At 39.2% G+C, this 24,122-nt stretch overlaps 1 protein-coding gene across 1 annotated transcript in view; it reads right to left on the reverse strand.

Annotated features, from left to right (window-relative positions):
* Positions 1-5,985: 5,985 nt before the first annotated feature.
* The window catches only part of SACM1L (SAC1 like phosphatidylinositide phosphatase), a 61,024-nt gene continuing 42,887 nt past the window's right edge, over positions 5,986-24,122 (reverse strand). The window contains exons 12-20 of the mRNA XM_076006814.1: positions 19,552-19,635; positions 17,444-17,538; positions 14,850-14,988; positions 13,682-13,751; positions 13,488-13,560; positions 12,663-12,756; positions 12,454-12,546; positions 11,359-11,416; positions 5,986-7,841 (exon numbers count right to left, since the gene is read on the reverse strand). Of these exons, the coding sequence (XP_075862929.1) occupies positions 7,705-7,841; positions 11,359-11,416; positions 12,454-12,546; positions 12,663-12,756; positions 13,488-13,560; positions 13,682-13,751; positions 14,850-14,988; positions 17,444-17,538; positions 19,552-19,635 (843 nt within the window). The 3' untranslated portion in view covers positions 5,986-7,704. The remainder of the gene's footprint in view (positions 7,842-11,358; positions 11,417-12,453; positions 12,547-12,662; positions 12,757-13,487; positions 13,561-13,681; positions 13,752-14,849; positions 14,989-17,443; positions 17,539-19,551; positions 19,636-24,122) is intronic.

Consider the following 24,122-nt stretch of genomic DNA (forward strand, 5'->3'; position numbering starts at 1 on the left):
GCCGGTGGAGTCTATCACACAAGAAGACGTTAGATTCCATACGAAAAATTAGAAAATATTTCTAATTTTCTGGATTTACAACAGAATGAGAGCTTCTCTGAACTGCTGCAGAATCTTTTTTTTTTTTCTATATATTTTTAGTTGGCCAATTAATTTCTTTGTATTTTTTTTTTTTTTTTTAGTAGAGACAGGGTCTCTCTCTTGCTCAGGCTGGTTTTGAACTCCTGACCTTGAGTGATCCTTCCCGCCTTGGCCTCCCAGAGTGCTAGCATGAGCCACTATGCCCAGCCTGCTACAGAATCTTTCCAGCCTTTTTTTTTGAGACAGAGTCTCACTTTGTTGCCCAGGCTAGAGTGAGTGCCGTGGCGTCAGCCTGGCTCACAGCAACCTCAATCTCCGGGGCTCAGCGATCCTACTGCCTCAGCCTCCCGAGTAGCTGGGACTACAGGCATGCACCACCATGCCCGGCTAATTTTTTGTATATATATTTTTAGTTGGTCAATTAATTTATTTCTATTTTTGGTAGAGACAGGGTCTCGCTCAGGCTGGTTTCGAACTCCTGACCTCGAACAATCCGCCCGCCTCGGCCTCCCAAAGTGCTAGGATTACAGGCGTGAGCCACCGCGCCCGGCCCTTTCCAGCCTTTTTAAGAGAGTCCTGGGGGCCGGGTGCGGTGGCTCACGCCTGTAATCCTAGCACTCTGGGAGGCCGAGGCAGGAGGATCGTTTGAGCTCAGGAGTCAAGACCAGCCTGAGCAAGAGCAAGACCCCATCTCTACTGAAAAAATAGAAAGAAATTAGCTGGACAACTAAAAATATATAGAAAAAATCAGCGGAGCATGGTGGCGCATGCCTGTAGTCCCGGCTACTTGGGAGGCTGAGGCAGGAGGATCACTTGAGCCCAGGAGCTGGGTGTTGCTGTGAGCTAGGCTGATACCATGGCACCTTAGTCCAGGCAATAGAGGAAGACTCTGCCTCAAAAAAAAAAATGTATATATATATATATATATATATACATATATATATATATGTATATATATATATATATATATATAGCGTCCCAGGCAGTACACTCACTTCTCAGCATCTCCTTGGCCATGGCTGTGCAAAACCACAGTAGGTTTGAACATGATCTTAGGACCTCACCTGGGGGGGGGGAACAGGGTGTAAATGATTGTATTTGATTTTTGTATGAGTTACTTTGCATGGAACAGTTAGTTTATGGGCTATTCTCAATCCATAGGTAGAAAAGCTGGGGCAGAGAATTAACTAGCCCATGACTTCCCACCCTACATCAGTCAGGGAAAGGAAAAAAACCCCAACAGGTTACATAACCCTTTGCAAGGCAAAAAGTGCTTCTACAAATTCTTTGCCAGAATTTCTTGACCAGTCTCTTACATATGAATGACTTTTCTCTCTACTGCCCACCCACCTGCATAGTATCAGCTTTTTTTGAGGCTACTCAACTGGTGCATTACACACCAGTCCCTGGGCAGGTGCTTAGGACAGTGGTGAACAGGACAGACACACGGCCACTTGCTTTTATTGATATGACATTTACATTCTGGGAAGGAGACAGGCTGATAGGTAAATGAGATGATTACAGACTGTGATAATTTCTAAGAAGGAAATAAATGGGCCAATGTGACGGCGGTAGAAAGACAGTGCTTTAATCAAACTGTTGAGAAAAGGAGTTCAGTTCACAAATAAACTGAAATTTGAAGAAGAACTAGTCACTGAAATTCCTAGAAGGTCTATCCAGGAAGTGCCTGCAAGTGCAAAGGCCCTGAGGTAGAAAAGGACAGAAAGGAGGCCTATGGTTGTATGGGAAGAATGATGGGAGGTGAACTCGGAGGAGTGGGCAGGGGCAGGTCACATGAGGCCTTGGAGACCACAGCTAGGAGCTCGGATCTCCCTTGAAGAGCAACGGAACATCCAACGTGGGTCTGGCATGATCGGATTTATGCTTCAAAGATCGCTGTTGCTGTGAAGGATGAGAGGAGAGAGGCACAAAAGGAGAAGCTGGAAAATCACTCCAGAAGCTACTGTAACGAGCCCACGGAAGAAGATGGCAGCATGGGCTTGGAAGTGGACAAGGAAGTTGGCAGGTTTGAGTTCCATTTTGGAGGGAAGGTTGCCAGGATTGCTGACGGGCTGGATGCACGGTTGAGGGGAAGAGAGGAATAAGATTGCTTGAGCAGAGGTGGATCTAGTGGCATTTCCTAAGAGGGGAAATGGGGACAGAACTAGTCCTCAGAGTATCAGTCAAGAGCTCTGGTGACCATGTTGTCTGAGGTGCCTGTGAATCAGGTGACAATAGCCAGTAGCTTGTTGAACATAAGAATCTGGAGCTTTGGGAAAGTTCTGGGCTAGAGATACAAATTGGGGGGTCACAGTACAGAGATGTCATTTAAAGCCGCAGGTCTAACTGAGGTCATCTGGGGTGTGAGTGTACAAGGAGCAAAGAAGAGGGCCTGAGACCAAGGCCTACAAGAACATGTTTTCAGGCACAGCCCCAGATTCTTTTCCATCTCTCCCATGGAGAGACAGGGTCTGTGTCCTCTCCCCCTGAATCTAGGTGTGCTTGTGACTGCTTCAACCAAAATAAAATGACAGAAGACACACCATTTGACATCCAAGGCTAGCTCGTTAAGAGGCCGTGCAACTTCCACCTGGTTTGCTGGACCCCTGAGCCGCCACGTACAAAGTCCCACTACCAGAGACTGCCAGGCTGCAGAGGCCAGGCGGAGGTGGTCCAGCTCACGGGACTGGCTGAGTGCCCCTCCCAGCCATCCTTGCTAAGGCACCAGGCCAGCCCATCTGTCAGCCGAAAACCACCTGTGACTTCCAGCAGTCCCATCCGGAAGAGAAGAACCACCCAGCCAAGCTTATGCCTGAATTCCTGACTCACATGGTTAGATTACTTTCTAGAAACAGATAACTAGATGAGGGATGAAGGAGAGATGAACAGGGAAGGGAGCAGTGAATAGAGTGGGACATGTGGTCCCAGCAGCTCAGAGAGAACACTCTAGATTCTCCTACACATGGCGCACTGCCTGTACTTCCTACTTTTCCTAATGTCAAAGTCTTTGTTTAAACCCAACTCTAAAAGCAGCTTAATTTAGGACATAAAATGTAACACGATATTTTAATGGATGACACTTCAACTTTGTACAGTTAGAATAATAAAGGGGCGATAGGCACGTGTCATCGAAAATGGTGGGTGTGCAAAGACGAATACCTAGACCTTTGGCCAAAACAATCAGAAACAAAACATAAATTCACGCTCACAAAAATCTATAAAGGGAAGTGTGAGGAACAAAGAGTCTGGGACCAGGACATTTGTTGTCATAATTAGATGTCTCAGCTCCTTAATAATTGGTCTGCCCAGCGAAATCACATCCATGGAGCCTCTCTGCATAGACGTCCGGCACAGAGGAACGAGGACAGTGGCAGGGAAAGACGGGAGCAGGACATGAAGGAAGACTCCCAGCTGTAGATTTGTCTGGGTCTCTCAGCCAGTGTGTGTGTGTGTGTGTGTGTGTGTGTGTGAGGGGGGTATTAGGAAATTGCCATATGGATAATAATCAAAAAAGTTATAGTTAAGGGACCATCAGGTCCAACACTCCACTGAGGTTCAAATAGGTTAGAGCTGATGTTTTTCAACTCCAAGGCCAGAGTACTCCGCCCCATGCTAGCCTTGTCAAGAATGAATTCCACGGAAGACTCATCCTATGAAATGCTCTACGAATGAAACACTCCGTAAGCCAAAACGTTTGGGTGCTGCTACACAGCATGTATCCCCTCTAGCAGAGTCACTTTTCAAACCTCTGACAGGGCCTGCAGTTTAGACAACTCTATTTAATCCCGTGTTCACAACCAGTTCTCACCACAGATCCCCGCTTTCAAAAGACAGCTACGAACATATAGAACTCACACGACTCCCAAAGACAGTCGGGAAAGTGCACTGCATCAAGCTCTTTGTGGTACCGACTGAGGAGCTGGAGGGCCGAGCGTGTGGCAGGGCCACTCCACGAGGAATAGTTCTCAGCAGCGAAAACACACAGGCCGACGGGACCGAACAGAAAGAGCCCCGAACACCCACGAGTAGAGGGAACGGGACCGATGACAGTGGTGGCGGTCCAGACCATGAGGCATAGGATTCAGCAGCATGCTCAGCAACTGGCTAGGCCCAGGGGGAAAAGAGGACAGGACGCTAAGCCAGATGGCAGCAAACACTGCCACCCTGGAGGCCTCAGTAAGTCAGGCGTGGCCACGTGACCAGCTTTGGCCAGTGAAATGGGAGGAGATGCTGTGTCACTGTGGAGCGGAAGCTTCTTCCTTTTCCTTCTGCCAGGACAACTGACAATATTCCAAAGAGAGGCTGTTCCATCAGTCTGGTCCCAGAACGTGGGTATGGGGCAGAGCTACATCCACAACTTCAAGGATACACAGTATGAGAGAGAAATCAACTTTTTTTCCAAAGCCACTGAGATTTGGGAGTCATTTTATACTACAGCATAATCTGGCCTATCTTGATGAACACAGACTCTTTCCTTATCCCAGTGCCCAAAGTCAACTGTGGATGGAATAAAGACCTAAAAACGAACAAGCAAAACTACATGAGGCCGAGGCGGGCGGATTGCGCGAGGTCAGGAGTTCCAAACCAGCCTGAGCAAGAGCGAGACCCCGTCTCTACTATAAATAGAGAGACATTAATTGGCCAACTAATATATATAGAAAAAATTAGCCGGGCATGGTGGTGCTCACCTGTAGTCCCAGCTACTCGGGAGGCTGGGGCGGAAGGATCGCCTGAGCCCAGGAGTTTGAAGTTGCTATGAGCTAGGCTGATGCCACGGAACTCTAGCCTGAGCAACTGTCTCAAAACACACAACAAAACAACACAAAACAATACACTTATCTAGTGTAACATATGTGTTAAACTAGGAATAAATGCAAGGAAATGTGAAAAAAATAATAATGCTAATGGTAACCTCTCTGGGAAGATATAGGAATCTCACTGGGAAGGAGAGCGCGGGCTTCCAAGGTGCAGGTTCTTTTCTTCCCAACTGTGCTACAGATGCCCAAAAGCAAGAGGAGGGAGAGTAAAGCTTTAGATAGAACTGGGGTATTGAATTCTTGCGAGCAAGGCACCTTTCCCAGCACTTCCTCCAAAAAGGGAAGGTAGCCAGGAGTCAAGGATAAGAGCAACATGGGCTGTGCCCTGGCTCAGGGGAGCCCTGGGTAGGGAGTTCATGGCATATCTGTTGTGTCTGTGTCCCTCCTCTGCCCTCTCCACCCCTTTCTCTCTTTTGGGCTAATTTGTTCCACAGCATTAGATAATCAGAACACCTTGGTCCTAGCATAAGTCCCACCTCCTCCAGGAAGCCACCCGATTCCCTCCAGGGCCAGCGCTGTACCTTGCCTACAGTACAAGTGCTAATGCATATATATGCATATATTAATCCATACACATATACATATGTGCATGTATGTGTGTGGAAACAGCAAGCGAGCAAGCATGCAAGCGTGCAAGCCATTTCCAAGAAATTTCATCTCTCCACACGAGTGAGGGCCTCCTAGGTACAAAGGTGGTTTTCCATTCCCTCATGCTCAGAAACAGCTTCCTGTGGTCTGAAGAGAAAATTTTCTAATAAGCAATATTTTCCCACTAATCAGTCGAGATCTGTATCATTTTGAAAAACAAATTATAATTCAGAAGTCGGGTGTACTTTTTATGGAAATTACACTTTACTAAATATTTCCCTGGTCTTATCTATAACTAAAAAGGTAACTACAAGGGTATTCAAAATTCTTAAGTACCATAACTGGAAAGCAGCATTCCAGAAGCTACTGACTTACTTGCTTATATTGTCTAATTTTTTTATAATGATCATACATTGCTTTACATGATTTTTTAAATTCTACAATAAAAAAGAAAAACATCACCTTTCAAGATAAAGTACAGGAACGACACAAACAGCAGTTAGAAAAGAATATGACATTTTATTTGCACTTATGGCTGTATATAGTACATGAATTTGGAAATAGAATCATTGCAGGGTTCTAAAATATTGATACCTTAAGATCTAACACACCAACATTAGTTCATTGCCTACAAAGCAGCCACATTAGCAGTTCAGATTTGGTCTTTGTTGTAATTACTGATGTAAGTTCTTAATGTGAAATGCCCAGTAGCATTTAAATAATATATTACAGTAGACATGAATTAAGTCTCAATATTCCATCTTTGGAACAAATTATGTTTATTTACATGTTAAGAATAGGTAGCTATATTTACTTACTCTATTGTTAGTTTTAATGATTGATTTTAAGCTATAGAGGGTTTTTCCAGCTCTTATTTCCTTTAGATTTTTTAAAACTAGCAACTCTTATTAATGTTTATAAAAGATAATGTTGGAAAAAAGGTAATGTTGAAATAAAGGCGCTTTTAAAATATTTAAGGACAACATAAGTTACTGGAAAAAAACTGTACATATTTTCAAGCACAACACTGAAATATTGTAGCAGTGTTTAATTGAATTGTTTTAAAATAGTGGTAATTATACTACCTTACATACTGTTCTAATATTTAAATCCCATAATTACAATTTGAATATACAGTCTGACTTACAATTAGAAATATGCACAGCTTCTGAAGCATATTTTTCCGGTTTGTTTTTGCACATAAATTAAAGTTTAAGTTGGTCCTTGATTTGGAGAACTATAACTACCTGGAAGCACTAAGTTTCAGACACACTTATTGATAGCCAACAAAATCCTTGACACAGTGAAAAGCATCAATAGTACCATGCGTGGAAAAGCAGCTGTTGCCCCAAGTGCAATATCGAATCTAGCACGAGACCCTCCGAGAGGCCTGCATGTCTCAATGAGTGACCCCCAAAGAAATCAAAATGTACAGCTGACACGTCAATGGTATTTCTACACTGGGGCAGTCCTTGAAACAGAGGCAGCTTTGGACCTTTAGCATTAGGAGATAGACTTTACATTCTTTGATTTTATTTACAACTTTTTAAAAAGATAAAGGATATCAGAACTTTTTCATCACACTCCAGCAGTATGAGCCGACTGAAGTCATGAGGCAGCCTGCCAAAAACGTCAAAGAACCCCAGACTCCATTCCCCGCTTCCCTATCGTGAAGTCACAGAGTATCTCATCAAACTACTTGATGTCTGTAAGAGACTTAATTACATTTTATAAACATAGTTAGCTTAGCATTAAACTTTAATGAGAAGTCCAAAGATACGTGGAAAAGTATGCCTGCTAACAGTGACTGCTTCTACAATGACAAAAATGAAACTGAGATAGAAAAATAATTTTACTGTTTTAAATAACGAAAGAAGCTAGATTTTTTAAAATATATTACTTATTCTGCAACAGTTGATTAAATGGACAATGAATAGAATCCAATGAATAGATTCAGCTTCTATTCTGTGAGCTGAGTTCTGGTTATATTTTAATCATAGAATAGCTTCAAATTATAAATACAACTCTCCCAATAGTAAAGAAACCACCAAGGCAGTAACATCAGATCAATTCTGTTATCGCCTCACACAGAGCACAAGATATGCTTTTGGATAAAGGCATTACAAAGACCTCAGCTGCTGTGGAAAGCGGGTCAGTAAAGACTCCAGTTCTGCATAATGGAATCTTCCAAGCCAAGCCGCTTTCCACAAACACAAATTCAGTCTATCTTTTCTTTCTGGACCAATCTGGGAGCATCGACAAAATCTTTGCCATTGTACAGAATAATGAAAAATGTTCCAATGCTTGCAACTCCCCAGAAGAGCACATAGGCCAGTGTTTCCGTCCAAGTGTCACCTGTTGATATGGAAAAACAAAGAGCTGGTCAATAACAAGTTATATGTTGATACCAGATCCAGTTTTCAATAGGTTTGCACATCTTGACAACATTAAAGTCTACTAGTACATTCACAGGAAAAATACAAGAACCTGTTAATTAATGTTTAAACCAGTGGTTCTGAAACTCTGGCTAGCACCAGAATCCTCCGCAGAGCTCTGAGAAAGCATCAACTGTGGGGCCCCAATAATCTGCATTTCTAACAAGTTCCCAGACCATGCTGATGCTACTGATCCAGAGCCCATGCTCTGAGAACCACTCATCTAAACTATTTCGTATTCTGTTACACAAATAATCATTATCACTTTTAGTATATTTCAATATTATAAGACACTATTATTAATAGTTTAATTCACAGTTCTACCTATGACAGATATATAAGCTGGTATCAAAAATACCTACACAAAAAATATACTTTACAAAATATACGTACTTCAGAAAAGTTATGTATTAAAGTAAAGTATGTAAAACAAAACCCAATACTATGTTTTAATAACACATTTAGTACAACTGTGCTGACATGTATTTTTCCAAGTCTGAGGTTCATGAAGGTTAGCAGCAGGCCAGTGGGCAAAGATCTGGCTTGTTTTACGCCTTGAACAGTTGATCCTAGTGTCGCTTCTCTCCTGCAACACTACCAGCCTCGTCTGCAGATGGAGCAACATGGGAGAGGCCAACTGCCAGTAAGAGACTACACCAGGGAAGAAAACCAGCGTCTAGACACCTTCCTGACAAGTTGTCAGAGATCACACTACATTTGTTTTTCATTCTCTTAAAAATCACAGCAAGAGCTAGAAATCAACATTGCCATACCCAAATGTCACAAGTTCATTACTGTGCAACAATTACTGACATGAGATGTTACCATTCACAGGACCCCATCTCCTTTTACTCAAAAATATATCCAAATTCACGTTCTTGCTGATTTTCACAGCTCTGAGTTTTAAAATTCTTCTTGGACAAAAAAAGAAAGGCAGATCCTTATTAGCCCACTCTGTTGGATACTCTCCAAAGGAATCATCCATTTTATTCAAGTCGAGCTCTTGGTCTTGACACTCCTGCCTCTTTAGAGGTTCTTTAGGTAAATGTAGGTATAGTCAAAACAAAACAACAAAACTAATTTAACAGTGGAGTGGCTCCCCCAAAACAGCATCCACTAGGCAGCATTTTAAAGATAGAAGTCAGAGGATCTAGGGAGTAAATGAAACCAGCTGCTGGCCTCTGAAGAAACAAGCTGAGGAATCAGCTCGTGCTCGCTAGTTCTGTCCTTTTCCTTCCTGACGCAAAGCCTGACAAAGGACCTGCAGTCAACCACAGGCAATTCCTGTGCCCTCAACCTGTTTTCATACTGTTAGCCAGAAATGGTTTTTGCATTTTGAAAGGGTTGCAAAAAATAAATAAATAAATAAAACCAAAGAATGTGCAACAGAGACCAGATGCCATTCATAAAGACAAAAATGTGTACTATGTGGCTCTTTACAGAAAAAGTTTGCCAGCTAGAATAGTAACAGGATGGCTCCTTTCCCTTACTCAGCATTCCAGCATTTATTCAAAACTATGTCATTACTGTGGACAGTGCTGAACACTGAGGAGAATACAGAGATCAACAGGTACCGGGCCTCCTCCTCAAGATTAAGAGTCCTTAATTCAGCAAACATTTGCTGAGTGTTTACTATATCCAGGACATAGGAGATAAAACAATGAGTAAGACAGAGTTTCTGCCCTCAAAAGGTTGCTGATCCAGTGAAAAAGACAAATGATTTGCATACTTCTGCAAATCATTACCATACAAAGAGAAATATACACTGGGTATGTCGGGTACACCAAAGAGGGTATACTACTTCTGAAAAACAAATCTCTAGGTATTTATGAGGTTTAAAGATGAAAGTGCTAGAAGAGGTACAGGGAGTGCTCTGGGGATCCAGAAAGGGAGAGATGACTTCTATGTGGGAGAATACAGGAAGACTGGTGAAAGAGGAGCATGGGAACGGTGCCCTGAGGATGGTGGCATTCTGACAAAGGTTAGTCCAAGGAATTTGGGATAGAGGATGAAGTCTGGAAGGTGCCCTTGTTCCAGAGTGCCTAAGATTGCTCCTTAAGGTATCATACAACCAAGTCCCAGACTCAAACCCCCAAAGCACAGGGACATTATTTAATGGAGACTACACTCTTCTCACTTTAATTTTAAATGCTTATTAACTTAGTAACATAAAAGAACATTAAGAGAAAAAAGAAAACCAGTAAAGACCCTGTCAGTGCAGGTTCTTAGGCAATTTTACTCCCAATCTATTAACATTTTGTTAACTAAAATAAAATCTTAAAGTTCCCCCCACCAGCTAACAGAATAGACCACCTCTTGGCCAAGGGGATATCCAAAAACTAAACTGCCTGCCAGGAGGAGGGAGGTCAGACATGCCTCGTCATGCCCCCCTCCCTTCTTGAAGACATCCTTTGTAACCCATTAACAGGCCAAAGGGCATACAAGACAAACCTGCAGGTCCTCAATTTACACAAAGAATTTATGTCAGGTGGCTTATCTCTGATTAACAGCTCTTTATCTTAAAATGTTCCAAGCCTCTAGACAAAGTTTCATGTCTTTAACCAATTACAAGTCAGAGAATCTTTAAATCTAAAAAAAATTTAAATCTTTAAATCTAAAACCCCTATGACCTGTAAGCCCCAACCCCCTTCAAGATGGCCCACTTTTTCAGGCCAAACCAATGTATGCCTTCCACGTATTGATTTATGACTTTACCTGTAATCCCTGTCTACTGAAATGTACAAAACCAAACTGTAACCCAGCCACAGCAAGTCTATTTGCTCAAGGCTTTTTGGGTGTGGCTCCGGATCATGGTCCTCAAATTTGGCTCAGAATAAATCTCTTTAAAATTATTTTACAGAGTTTGGCTTCTTTTCCATTAACAATTTAATAAGTAATGTCTTAATCCATTAGTAATATTTATTTGCCCAACAATAAGTGGTTGGTTAAATAAACTATATGTCCATAAGTGGAAAACTTTGTAGACATTAAAAATGAAGAACATGGGAAAATGTTCATATTGCTCAGTGGAAAAAGGAGTTTACAAAACTATTTATCTCACTTTTGAAAAAAATTACATACTTACAAAGATTAAAACATCAAAATTTTAAGACTGGTTAGCTTATTTCTGAGGGGCAAGACAATAAGTAGTATTTTCTTCCTTTTTGCCTTACTGGATTTTCTATAATTACTATGTATTACTTTGGTAATAAGAAAAAATGTTTTTAAAATCTTAGGTTTAAAAAAAAAAACATAACCAACTGTCAAACTACTAGCTATATATTTTTCCTCCTGTCACATCTAAGGACTAATCTCATCCACTCTACTTTTCTCATTAAGTTTAACAGGGAAACATCAAGTGTTGAGTGGACTCAAAAGCTCAAAATGTTCTACAAGAAAGTTCAACATTCTAGAATGTGAAATAAGAGCAGACTTACCAGCCATAAGCAAGCAGATAATGCACATTGAAAAGGCAACCACCATGATAATAGGCAACTGGAAAAGATAATGGAAAGAGACCATCATTTAAGAATGTTAATCACCTGCAAAATCAGTTGTGCATGCTTTACTTGGAAAAATAAAACTCTTCTACAAGCTAATATACCCAATATCTTTTTTCAACAAAACATCATTAATTAGGGGTTCAATCACAACTGCTCGAGTCTTTAGATTGGTTAAGTTATAAGATCTGAGCAAGTATGCCTTTGCTCCAAACAAAGGAATGCTAAACGGAAGGAGGTCACCCAGGACACTAGGGTTCCCTTCCAATCTAGGGCACTTTGTCCACTGGAATGAGATCCCAGAGAGGCTCTTGCAAAGTCTGGTGAATGGAAAAGATAAAAAGGAGAAAGGGTTAAAAAGCAGTTTGCCTTACATGTTACATAAGCTTGTGTTTGAATTCCCTGAACATAAGAGAACTCAAGTTTTCCTGAAATGAGAAAGTGTCCATATTCCCTTTACTGATATGTGAGAGAGTATGAGGAAAAAAGCCAAATGCTCCGAAGTTATTTTACTTCTTGCCCTGAACTTCTCTTTGGGGAAACTTGAGTATTTATATTTCTTTTTTTTTTTTTTTTTTTTTTTTTTTTTTTTTTGAGACAGAGTCTCACTTTGTTGCCCAGGCTAGAGTGAGTGCCGTGGCGTCAGCCTAGCTCACAGCAACCTCAAACTCCTGGGCTCGAGTGATCCTTCTGCCTCAGCCTCCCGAGTAGCTGGGACTACAGGCATGCGCCACCCTGCCCGGCTAATTTTTTATATATATATCAGTTGGCCAATTAATTTCTTTCTATTTATAGTAGAGACGGGGTCTCGCTCTTGCTCAGGCTGGTTTCGAACTCCTGACCTTGAGCAATCCGCCCGCCTCGGCCTCCCAAGAGCTAGGATTACAGGCGTGAGCCACAGCGCCCGGCCTATATTTCTTTTAATGAAATATAAAATAATATATAATATTTTAAATTAAGGGGAGCTGACATCATCTACTTTTTCATACATAATGCTTTTTTAACAACTTGAAAAACATAAAGGTTTCTTACAGCCAGGAATTTCCAATCCCTTGGAACACTTAAAGGACTATGAGATTCTAATTCATCCACTGAATAGTTCCCAAGAAATAAGTCTATGGAATCCTAGAACAGAAAGAAGTAAATTAGTAACTCCCCAAACTCACTGTGATTACATTATAAAAGAACAACGCAAAAACATAACCACTTAATGACCAAAAAAGCATCAAATACAGACTTACTTGTCTAAATCCATCTGAAAAGTTGTTCTTGTAATACCGTATTAGTGAGTTCCAGCCATCCATCATAAGTCCCAACTGAGTTCTCTTCCCAGTTCTGGTTAAAAGAAGTTTTAAGTTACAGATTTGTATACTAAATTCTCGTTCTGTTTTATGGTCAATGAGTATATTCTATAGAAATAAGTTACAAAGATTTTAAAAATCATCCCTGAAAATATAGAAACATTTCACAAAAAAAAAATTCCTTGCAGGTCGAAGGAATATGTATTCTCCTTCTAAAATATTACCAAAGTAGGCACAAACAGGAAAAACACTCAGTTCCAGTGGTAAAGACAAGAAATTTGAAGAGAAACACATAGCCCAGATTAAGAAGTATGAAACAACAAGAGACATCGATCTCATTTTGCTCCCAGGGAACCCATACACAAGTGCATGTGTAATAAATTCAAAATGTTCCAACTCCTCACTACCCAGTGTGGTCCTTGAAAATAGCAGCATTAGCACCACTTGGGTGGCTTTTTAGGTATGCAGATCTCAAGCCCTGCCCCAGATCTACTGAATGTGACTGGTAATTCGGGTGCACAGTAAAGGTTTGAGAAGCACTGTAGTGTTGTGTTTCTCAACCCTCCCTGTGCATCAGAATCCCGCAGGGAGGCTAAGAACCCACCAGAGCCTGGGCCTCATCCCCCAGCAATCCTGACTTCATAGACTCAGTTGAGGCCCAGGTGTTTTGCTGTTGTTGCTGTTGTAAAGCAGCCCATGTGATTCTAAAAAGCATTAGGACTGTGAACCATTGCTGTGGATCAATATTTTAAAAGCTTGGCTTGCCTGGTAAAGTCAGTCTTCAAGGCACCAGTCCCTGCATATTGTTTGGCACAAGCATTTGCATTGTCAGCCCAGGCTGTGAAAAAAAAATTTTAAAAAGCTGATAATAATTAAAATGACAACCAAAATTCTAAATCCAAAATATTAATTTATTTTAAAAATTGAGCAACTTTGCCTATATTAAGGAAATTACTTACCATTTTTGTAAATCTTTTCAAATTCATCTTGTTCTTCAAGCTTTTGTCCCACGTGCAAAACTCCTAGTCTCTGGAATAGGAAACACATCCATATTGATGTACAATAGATTTTACCAGACATGATTTTGGAAGAAAAAGCAGACAGTGCCAAAATCACATCATGCAGTTCCTGGCTGCTAGCTGCAGGCCAGAAACATGTCTCTTGTATATAAAGTGACACAGCTTGCAATAACCCTCTCCTGCCCCAGGTAGGCTGCAGAGCCTCTTCTGAGAGCTCCCTGGCCTTGCAACCCCTGCACTCCCGTGAGCCCCAGTACCACAGGGACAGTGGCAGGACTATACTCAGGGAAAGGAACAGGATGCCCCTCCGTCAGAAACAAAGATGAACGCTTACTAATTATCTGGGCAGGAAACCATTTGGGATGCATTTTGTTTGCCCCTCGCAGCAAATTCCAATGTGATTTAGAAATCTGGGCTCTGCATGTGTTAAATTCCAAATACAAAAAGAAGAAAAAATTCACTTCTATTTTCTCATCAGCATAGTCTTAGTGGTAAAGCAAAGCTGTGCCAGAAAACTTTTACCTTGGAGTTAATATCCAAGTAATAAGAGAGATGTAAATGAAAATACCCTTGAGGTGCTATTTTTGTACTATTAAAATAGAAAAAAAATGTTTGAATAAAAATATCTAATGCTGGCAAGAGTTCAATTAAATGGATTAATTTATTCATTGCTGGTATAAGCATAAATTTGGTATGACCCTCTTAGAAAGTAATATATTTATTCACTTTAAGCCAGTAATTCCATTTCTACGAATTAACCTGAAGGAAATAATTCAAGTTAACTATAACATATACAGATGTATTCTCTAAGTGTTATTTACAAACCAAAAATGTAGCAACTTAAATGGCTTAGTAAATTACAGCACACCACAACCATCAAAAACTATGATTACATAAATGCTAAAGGAAAATGGCAAAATTAAAAATTATGCATACAAATGACCATGGTTATGGAAAATATGCACATCCACGATGGCAAGACACAAAAATAAAGACATGGGTTAGGGTAGGGGCAGTATGAACATTTTTTGTTATTGGTTTTTAAAAATGAAGTTTCTTTAATTTTTTGCTATATTGTTTTTCAATAAAAGAAAAAAAGAATATGCACCTGAAGTTGGGCCTGAAGTGAACGACGAGCTAATAAACTCTGGATCACATTGGTTCTGTCTAGACAGTCCATGCAATTGCTGCGGAACACGCCATCCTGGTTTGTCATCACCTTGCCAACAGAGTCCACTAGAAAATAACTAACACACATTTGTATAAACACTCTCATACCAAAGTAGGTCAAATCTACTAAGAACACAACTCTTATCACATGAGTCTCATTTCAATGACATTATTAAAATTTGTAAATTGAAAGGTCAGACAGGAATATATAGTCAAGTATATTTGATTATCCCAGACCAAAAAGAAGTTTGAATGGTTAAGGTAGGACAGCCCCCCAATCAAAAAAACAGGTGTAACATTAGAAGTCATCTCACCCAAAAGATGTGAAAAAATAGAGTTGGGAGTATTATAAAGGTTGCTATGGACATCAATCTTGTTTCCCAAAGCCAGAAGAGGGTTTCCTTTAACATAATTACTCCAACTGTGTCCTGACATATCAGGGTTTTATCCTGTACTATCTATACCAGAATCCCCTGGGTTGCATGTTAAAAATGAAGATTCTTGACCTTGAGATTAACTAAATAGGAATCTCTGAAGCAAGTTTTGGATATTTTGCATTAAAAATATTTTTATTCTTTTTTTAAAATGGGCAATACATGCAAATAGTACAAAATTTATAAAGTACACGAGGGTGTTATTTGAAAAATAAGTTTTCCTTTCTCCCCTTAACCACCCACTGTTTGCACTACAGCCAACCAGTTACCAGTTTCTGTATTTTCTTTATTTTTAACAAGCTCCTCGATAATTCTATGAACTCAAAAATCTGAAAACACACAGTGTGGCGGTTAATAGCATGGACTCTAGTAGCAAACAATCTGTTTGTTAGCCTTAGCACCTTAGGCAACTTACTAGCTGTAGAACTTTAAAGAGGTAACATATAACATACATAAAGTACTTAGCAGAGTATACTCTGGACATAGCATATAATGAACACTAGATAATATTAATGTATTGAAATTATTCCCCAAACCCAAAAGAAGAGAGGAAATGCAACAGATTTAATCAAAGGCAAAATAAAAATCATGACCTTAGGAAGAAGGGCCTACAAGAATGTGTTCAAACAAAAAATCTACGTGAGGTCACGCAGAATTGGCAAGGTTCATTTAGAGTTGGTATGTATACATGTGCATATATGAGCACATGTGTGTTGGCACCCCAGTAGTACTCATAAAATAAATACTAGATACGTTGTAAATATTATTTCTTAAACTACACAGTAAGTCTATGAGGTAGGTATTATTATTTTCACTTTACAAATGGAGAAACCAAAGCTTAAAGATGACTCACTGGCCCCTGGGTCATGTGGCTAATGAAGACGTAAACTGAGATTCAAACTGAGATGTATCAGATCCCAAAGCCCAGATTTACTCCACTACTCCCAAAACCCCAAGGAAAAAAACACCTCAAAAGACCATCTGAAAGTCACCAGTGAAAGCTCTACTGTCCCTGTGGATCACTGTGAATAGACACAGACCCTGGTGTCACTCCGCCTCCTCTCTTACACTCCTGTACAGCAGCAATTAATGGGTGATCTCAAGAAGCCACCCCCTCCAAAACGTGCAGGCATAGCTGATGTGTTCTCTAATAGCCAATATTAATACAGGTCGATCTCCTTTCACTAGCTATGCTGGTGACAGAAACTCACAGAAAAAAGCAGATTTAAATAACTGTAGTTGATTATTTCATAAGCATAAAAATATATTTTAAAAAACTAAGCAAATGTCTATCAGAGAGGTTTTATCAAATTATCATGTAAACTAAAATAAAAAAGTGCTTTTGTGTTGCCAGGTTTAGAACTATCACAGAGGCAGAACAAAATGACAGAATGGTTTACAGATTACTTCTTCTGGCTTTAAAATAAGTAAAGATCAACATGTTCACAGAGCACAACAAACCTGTGAAACAATGATAAATAATACTGTAACCACATACAGAAAGTACCACAATGATATTCAGACATTTTGATCCATTAATTCTACTCTGAAGACTTTTTTAAAAGAAATATAACATAAGTAAAAAATATATATATACCCAAAGTGATGCACTGCAGCACAATCTTTCATGGTAGGAAGAGAAAAAGAAATGAACTAGATGTTCAATGTGAAGGAAAGCATTTAATTAAAACTATACTATGACACAAAAGAACACAAAAAAGCCATTTAACACTATCATTACAAAGACTATGTAGGCTAATAACAAAACACCTGTGAAAGAATGTTTAGGGAAAACAACTGAATATAAAACAGTAGTAAACCAAGTCTAATTATATAAAAATTTGTAAATGTGTAGAAGATAATTCATAAAAATATGAAAACACATGGCCTTCAGTCATTTTAAGAATTTAGAACTATTTTTAAGTCACTAAGTCTTATCTTTCCAGTAAAAAAATTAAAAACAATAAAATAGTATATATCAACACTGACAAGTGCTGTGAATTGTATTTGTAAGTCTACTAGACACTGCATAATAAATACTATATATATAAGATATATATATATCTTCCCCCATCCATAAGGAAATAATATAGCTTACCCTAATTCATCTTGCATTTCTGCTACCTGATCCAATAAAATACTCAGTCGATCCCATCTCATATTTCGACATTCCTTATGGAAGTCAAAGGCAATGTACCTATCAAAAGAAAAGGTATTTAGAGACTACCCAGGGATCATTTATTTTCCTTCCATTAATAATATCTAATAAGCTGATTTTTCTTTCTATATCAGAGCATACATATTTCTTGGGAACACTGGAGCCTCCTTCACTCTGCGTTTACACACATCCACATACCACACACATATACATACATGCACATATGCACCCCACCTTCTCATGCTCATACCTATTCAGAGGAAAAAAGTATATACATATCTCTGAATACACACACACACATCTATCTTCATATGTTATTCTAGGTACCCTCAGAAAGGAGTAGAGAAGAAAAGCAAACACCAGTGAAGTGAGTGCAAGTACAGTAGTCAGGTTTGCACTGTAAAGATAAGTCCAACTGAGTATCTAGCATATATTTATTCTCTATCCCCATGTGCAAAGAATAGGGTCCTTTTTTGTTGTTTTTCAAATCAATTAATATGCTCAAAATGGTCAAATTCCATTCAGTCCAAATAGGATTAGGGTGGGTGTCTGTTGTGTACCAGGGGTTGAAGAAGCACAGAGGACAGGATAGTCCCCATAGTTATTGGCCATTGTAACAAAAAATTCACTTTCCTTTGTCAATATATATCACACATACATGTGGTAGAGCTAAATTCCTTCTTTGTCAATCTGTAATGAGTTGTTTTCAGTTGTCTAACATTTAAGAGGCACAATTCTATAAGTTAGAATATATCCAACAGTTCAGGTGCCCTACCATGAGCTGAAAAGTTGCCCCTTGACTCATTAACCAAGTCCTGAATGTCAAGGGAGGAAGAAAGTACAGAGAACCTGAGCACCACAGATATATAAAGAATCTCATATATTCTACTTCTGTCAAACTTCCTGCTCAGGATCGAAACAAGACATAACGCAGGAAGACTAGAAGCACATTACACTCTCATCTGCAGAGTGAAAATTCAGATGAAACGTCTGATCTTGTGTGACTCCCTTAGCGCCAACAGACCGAAGGGGCATCAATAGAGTGTGGGCTTCCAGCAGATAAAGAGAGCCCACGGCTTCAGTGGTCACCTTGGGTGAGGGTGGTTTCCTCAGAAATTAGCACAAAAATAGAGGTTAGGCCAGGTGCAGTGGCTCACACCTGTAATCCTAGCACTCTGGGAAGCCGAGATGGTAGGATTGTTTGAGCTCAGGAGTTCCAGACCAGCCTGAGCAAGAGCAAGACCCCATCTCTACTAAAAATAGAAACAAGTTAATTGGACAGCTAAAAATATATATATAAAAAAAAATTAGCCAGGCATGGTGGTGCATGCCAGTAGTCCCAGCTACTCGGGAGGCTGAGACAGGATTGCTTGAGCCCAGGAGTTGGAGGTTGCTGTGAGCTAGGCTAACGCCATGGCACTATAGCCTGGGCAACAAAGTGAAATTCTGTCTCAAAAAAAAAAAAAAAAAAAATTCTTCCCAAATAACCCAGTACCATTTTCGGGGGAAGTTTTCCCCAAATGCTCATAGCCACTTTTTACCATAGTACACTCCTACCTTCCACCCCGTTTCCTGCTGCAGATGGGTTGACTAATTACTATGTACCTTTCCACAGGGCAACTGATGTTTTAGGATCCCCATCTTTTCACAAGGCTACACAGAGTTTGCAAGTGTTGCCTGGTGACTTATAGAAGAGACAAAGCTGCTGCTCCAGATGAGGCCACCGTGCATAGCTAAACCACGCCAGCTCATGTGATGCTCAGGATCACAGACACCACACCAAACAATCATGAAGACTAAAAGTCATGAGCTAATGGCCATAGCCTCACAAAGCCTTATAGGGACACAAAGCCTTGATAAGGGGATTTTAATCAGGGAGTAAACTCAAATTAAAAGTTGACTGTAAAGAAGTTATTCTGCAACATAAATTATGCCAGAGAACAGCTCTGATCTAGTATACAAAAAAAAAGTAAGGTGAACTATAATATATCTAGCGAGCTCTATGCATACATCTGATCTGAAAAGACTTGTAACAGATTTCTAGTGAGGTACCTGATCATTCCACTTCCCAAAGAAGACACCATTGTTGCAAATTTCTGTTCAAGAGGCTTCTCTGATCCTTTCTGGTTAACCTGTAAAAAATTAAGAACCATAGCTTTTAGTGTATTTAAAAAGAGAGAGTGACAACAGGAAAAGGGCAAACTAAGAAGCTCTAAGCTCTCATTCCCCCACGGAAACATCAGTAAAACAACCTGAAGCTGTCTGAGTCAACTTTGTAGGAGCTCTGGAAAACAATCAAAGGTTTATAGCAACCAACCAAATGGCCAACCAAAAAAAAAAGCTACTTTCAAAACTGTGGGAAAGTTTTGTGGCATTTTTATTTGTCCTTGTCCCACCCCCTCCCCAAAATGGTGACGATCACTAAGTCCGATTCTCAGTCCACCTTATCAAATGAGAGGAAGCAGACCTTATTTACAGATAATTGTGTACATCTGTTCTAATGCAAAGGACTCACTACCTCATCTCTGTGTTTCATAACTTTGCGCACGGCAGTAAAACTGTTGGACACTGCTTATAAAAGCTACAAGAGGAGTATAAACCAATAGGTGCCTGGGGCAAGAAATTCTGGGTGGAGATATACAATAGACCATCTAAACACTGAAGAAGAAGCTGGGTGATATTCTTTGGGAAATTAGGACATTCAAAAGCAGCCATAGATATATGAAGGAGTTTAGAAGGCCACCCGCACACTCAGGCAAGACGCATACTCAGAAAAGCCCTGAGAAGACCTTAAGCCTCCACCTCTGACTGACCCCTAGGCTCGGAGTAGGCCTGGCTAATCAGTGAAGAGCTACCCCAGACAGAGCCAGTCTGTAAAGAACGGGATTAAGGGTTATTCTCTTGTTTTTGCTTTTTTGTTAGTTTGTTCATTTCAGTTCCTGGAATTCAACGGAATTGTCAAAACCTTAGCTGAACATAGCAAAAGGAACAGAGACTTCAGTAAGCATACCTGACAAGGGATAGTCCTTGCAAAAATTATTTGGAAAAGTCTCAAAACAGATGGATTACTACAGTCTTTAACAATCAAAAAACGAACGAACCAACCAACCAAAAAAGCAACCCAGCAAACCCTAGAGAAGGGGAAGACTCTGACTTCCACTTATGACATTATAATCAAATGTGCAATTAAAAAAAAGTCACAAGCATATGAAGAAACAGTAAAACACAACTCATTCAATGGGAAAAAAAATAAGATAACAGAAGTCATCCCCATGGAAACCAAGACATTAAGACTTACTAGACAAAGACTTTAAAACAACTGTCTTAAATACAGTCAATGAGATAAAGGAAAACACAAAACACTAAAGGAAATCAGGAAAATAATATATGAACAAAATAAGAACATCAATAATGACAGAGAAGTTATTAAAAGGAACCAAACAACAAATGTGGAGCTGAAAAGCACAAAAACAAATAAAAAATATAGCAGGAGCTCAACAGCAGATTTGAGCAGGCAAAAAAAAAAAAAAAAAAAAATCAGCAAACATGAAAATAAAAAAATTGAAATAATCAAGTCTGAGGAGCAGGAAGAAAAAAGAATAAAGAGAAATAACAGAGCCCAAGGGACTTCTGGGGCACCATCAAACAAATAATATATTATGAGAGTTCCAGATGGAAAAGAGCAGAGAGATTACCTGAAGAAAAAAAGGACCAAAAACTTCCCAATTTTGATGAAAGATGTGAGTCCCCCAAACTTGATGGAAGATGTGAATCTATAAATCCAAGAAGTGCACTGAACTCCAGAGAGAAGCCCAAAGACACCCATACTGAAAACGATATAATTATATGGTAGAAAAACAAAAAATCTTGAAAGTAGCAAGAAAGAAGAGACTCATCACATACAAAGGATTCTGTTTGATTATCTGCCTGTTTCTCATTAGAAATCTTGAAGGCCAGAAAACAGTGGGATGACATACTTAATATGCTGGAAGAACCAAAACTCTGTCAACCAAGAATTCTAGAGTGAGCAAAAGTATCCTTTACAAATGAAGAAGACATTCCTAGATAAACAAAACCTGAGGGAGTTCATTAGTAGTAGACCTGACCTTTAAGAAATGCTAAAGGGAGTCCTTCATGTTGAAATGAAAGGATGCTACACAGTAACTTGAAGCCATATGGAGATATAAAAATCTTCAGTAAAGGTAAACACAAGGGGAAAAATAAAAGCTAGGATTATTATAATGTTGACCTGTAACTTTATTTTCTACAGGACCTTAAAGTTAAATGCATAAAAAATAATTATATATCTATGTTATTGGGAACACAATGTATAAAGATGTAACTTGTAACATCAATAACATAAAAGGGAAGGAAGAAGCTTTACATGAAGAGTTTTTATATGCAATTGAAGTTGACAAAATAGCTACAGAATATACACAAAATAAAAAGGTAATCAAAATGTATCACTCTAAAAAATCAACTGAACACAAAAGAAAACAATACTGGAGGAAACGAAGAACAAAAAGCTATAAGACATATAGAAGACAAATAGAAAAATTGCAGAAGTAAACCATTCCTTATCAGTAATTACTTTAAATGTAAATGGATTAACTCTCCAATAAAAAAATAGATTGGCAGGATGGATAAAAGACATGATGTAACTGTATGCTGTCTTTAAGACATTCATTTTAGATCTAAGGACACACATAGGTTTAAAGTGCAAAGAGTAATCAAAAGAGAGCTGGCGTAGCTATACAAAATACACTCTAAGTGAAAAACTGTTACAAGAGACAAAGAACATTATATATTGATAAAATGACCAACTCACAAAGAAGATACAACAACTACAAACATACATGCAACAAGTCACCAAAACCTGAAAATATAATGAAGCAACACTGACAGAATTGAAGGGAGAAACAGAAAATTCTACAGTAATAGTTGGAAACTTCAATAGCTCACATTTAATAATAGACAGAACAACTAGAGAGATCAATAACAAAGTGGAGAATGTGATCCATACAATAAACCAGTTAGACCTAACAGACATAGATATAACATTCCACTCAGTAACAGCAGAATACATTTTGCAGGCACACATGGACTATTCTCCAGGACAAACTCAAGGACATAAAATAATCAAAAAATTTTAAAAAACTAAAATCACACAATGTATATTTTTAAATCACAATGGAATAAAACTAAAATAACAGAAGGAAAACTAGAAATTTCCCAAATATGTGGAAACTAAATAACATATACTTAAACAACCATTGAGTCAAAGAAAAAAAATCACAACAGAAATTAGAAAATACCCAAGACAAAAGAAAACAAAAATACAATATACCAAAACTTATGAAATAAAGCAAATGCAGTGCTAAGAGAGAAATTTATTACTGTAAATGCATACATTAAAAAATAAAACCTCAGGCCGGGCTCGGTGGCTCACGCCTGTAATCCTAGCACTCTGGGAGGCAGAGGCGGGCGGATTGCTCGAGGTCAGGAGTTTGAAACCAGCCTGAGCAAGAACGAAACCGAAATTAATTGTCTAACTAATATACATAGAAAAAATTAGCCGGGCATGGTGGCGCATGCCTGTAATCCCAGCTACTTGGGAGGCTGAGGCAGAAGGATTGCTTGAGCCCAGGAGTTTGAGGTTGCTGTGAGCTATGCTGACACCACAGCACTCACTCTAGCCTGGGCAACAAAGTGAGACTCTGTTTCAAAAAAATAAAATTAAATTAAAAAAAAACAAAAAACCTCAAATTAATAAGCTAAGTTTACACCTTAAGAAACAAGGAAAAGGCCGGGCGCAGTGGCTCACGCCTGTAATCCTAGCACTCTGGGAGGCCAAGGCGGGCGGATTGCTCGAGGTCAGGAGTTCAAAACCAGCCTGAGCAAGAGCGAGACCCTGTCTCTACTATAAATAGAAAGAAATTAATTGGCCAACTAATATATATAGAAAAAATTAGCCAGGCATGGTGGCGCATGCCTGTAATCCCAGCTACTTGGGAGGCTGAGGCAGTAGGATTGCTTGAGCCCAGGAGATTGAGGTTGCTGTGAGCTATGCTGACGCCACGGCACTCACTCTAGCCTGGGCAACAAAGCGAGACCGTGTCTCAAAAAAAAAAAAAAAAAAAAAAGAAACAAGGAAAAGAGTAAACTAAACCCAAAGCTAGTAGAAGGAAGGAAATAAAGACTAAAGCTGAGATAGATAAAATAGGGAATATAAAACTATAGAGAAAGTCAACAAAATTAAAAGTTGGTTCTTTGAAAGATCAATAAAATTGATAAACCTTAGCTAGAATGACCAAGAAAAACAGAGAGAAGATTTAAATTACTAAAATTAGCAATGGCAGTGTGGACATTAATACCAATTTTTGAGAAATAAGAAGGATTATAAGAAAATATTATGAACAATTGTATGCCAACAAATTAGGTAATCTAGATATGGACAAATTCCTAGAAACACTCGAGCTACCAAAGCTGAGTCATGAAAAAAACAGAAAATCTGAATAGACCAATAGTTAGGAGATCGAACCAGTAATGAAAAACCTCCTAACAAAGAAAAGCCTGTACCAGATGGTTTCACTAGTGAATTCTTACCGAAAGTTAAAGA

The sequence above is a fragment of the Microcebus murinus genome, chromosome 1 (genome assembly GCF_040939455.1).
Source record: "Microcebus murinus isolate Inina chromosome 1, M.murinus_Inina_mat1.0, whole genome shotgun sequence".
NCBI lineage: Eukaryota > Metazoa > Chordata > Mammalia > Primates > Cheirogaleidae > Microcebus > Microcebus murinus.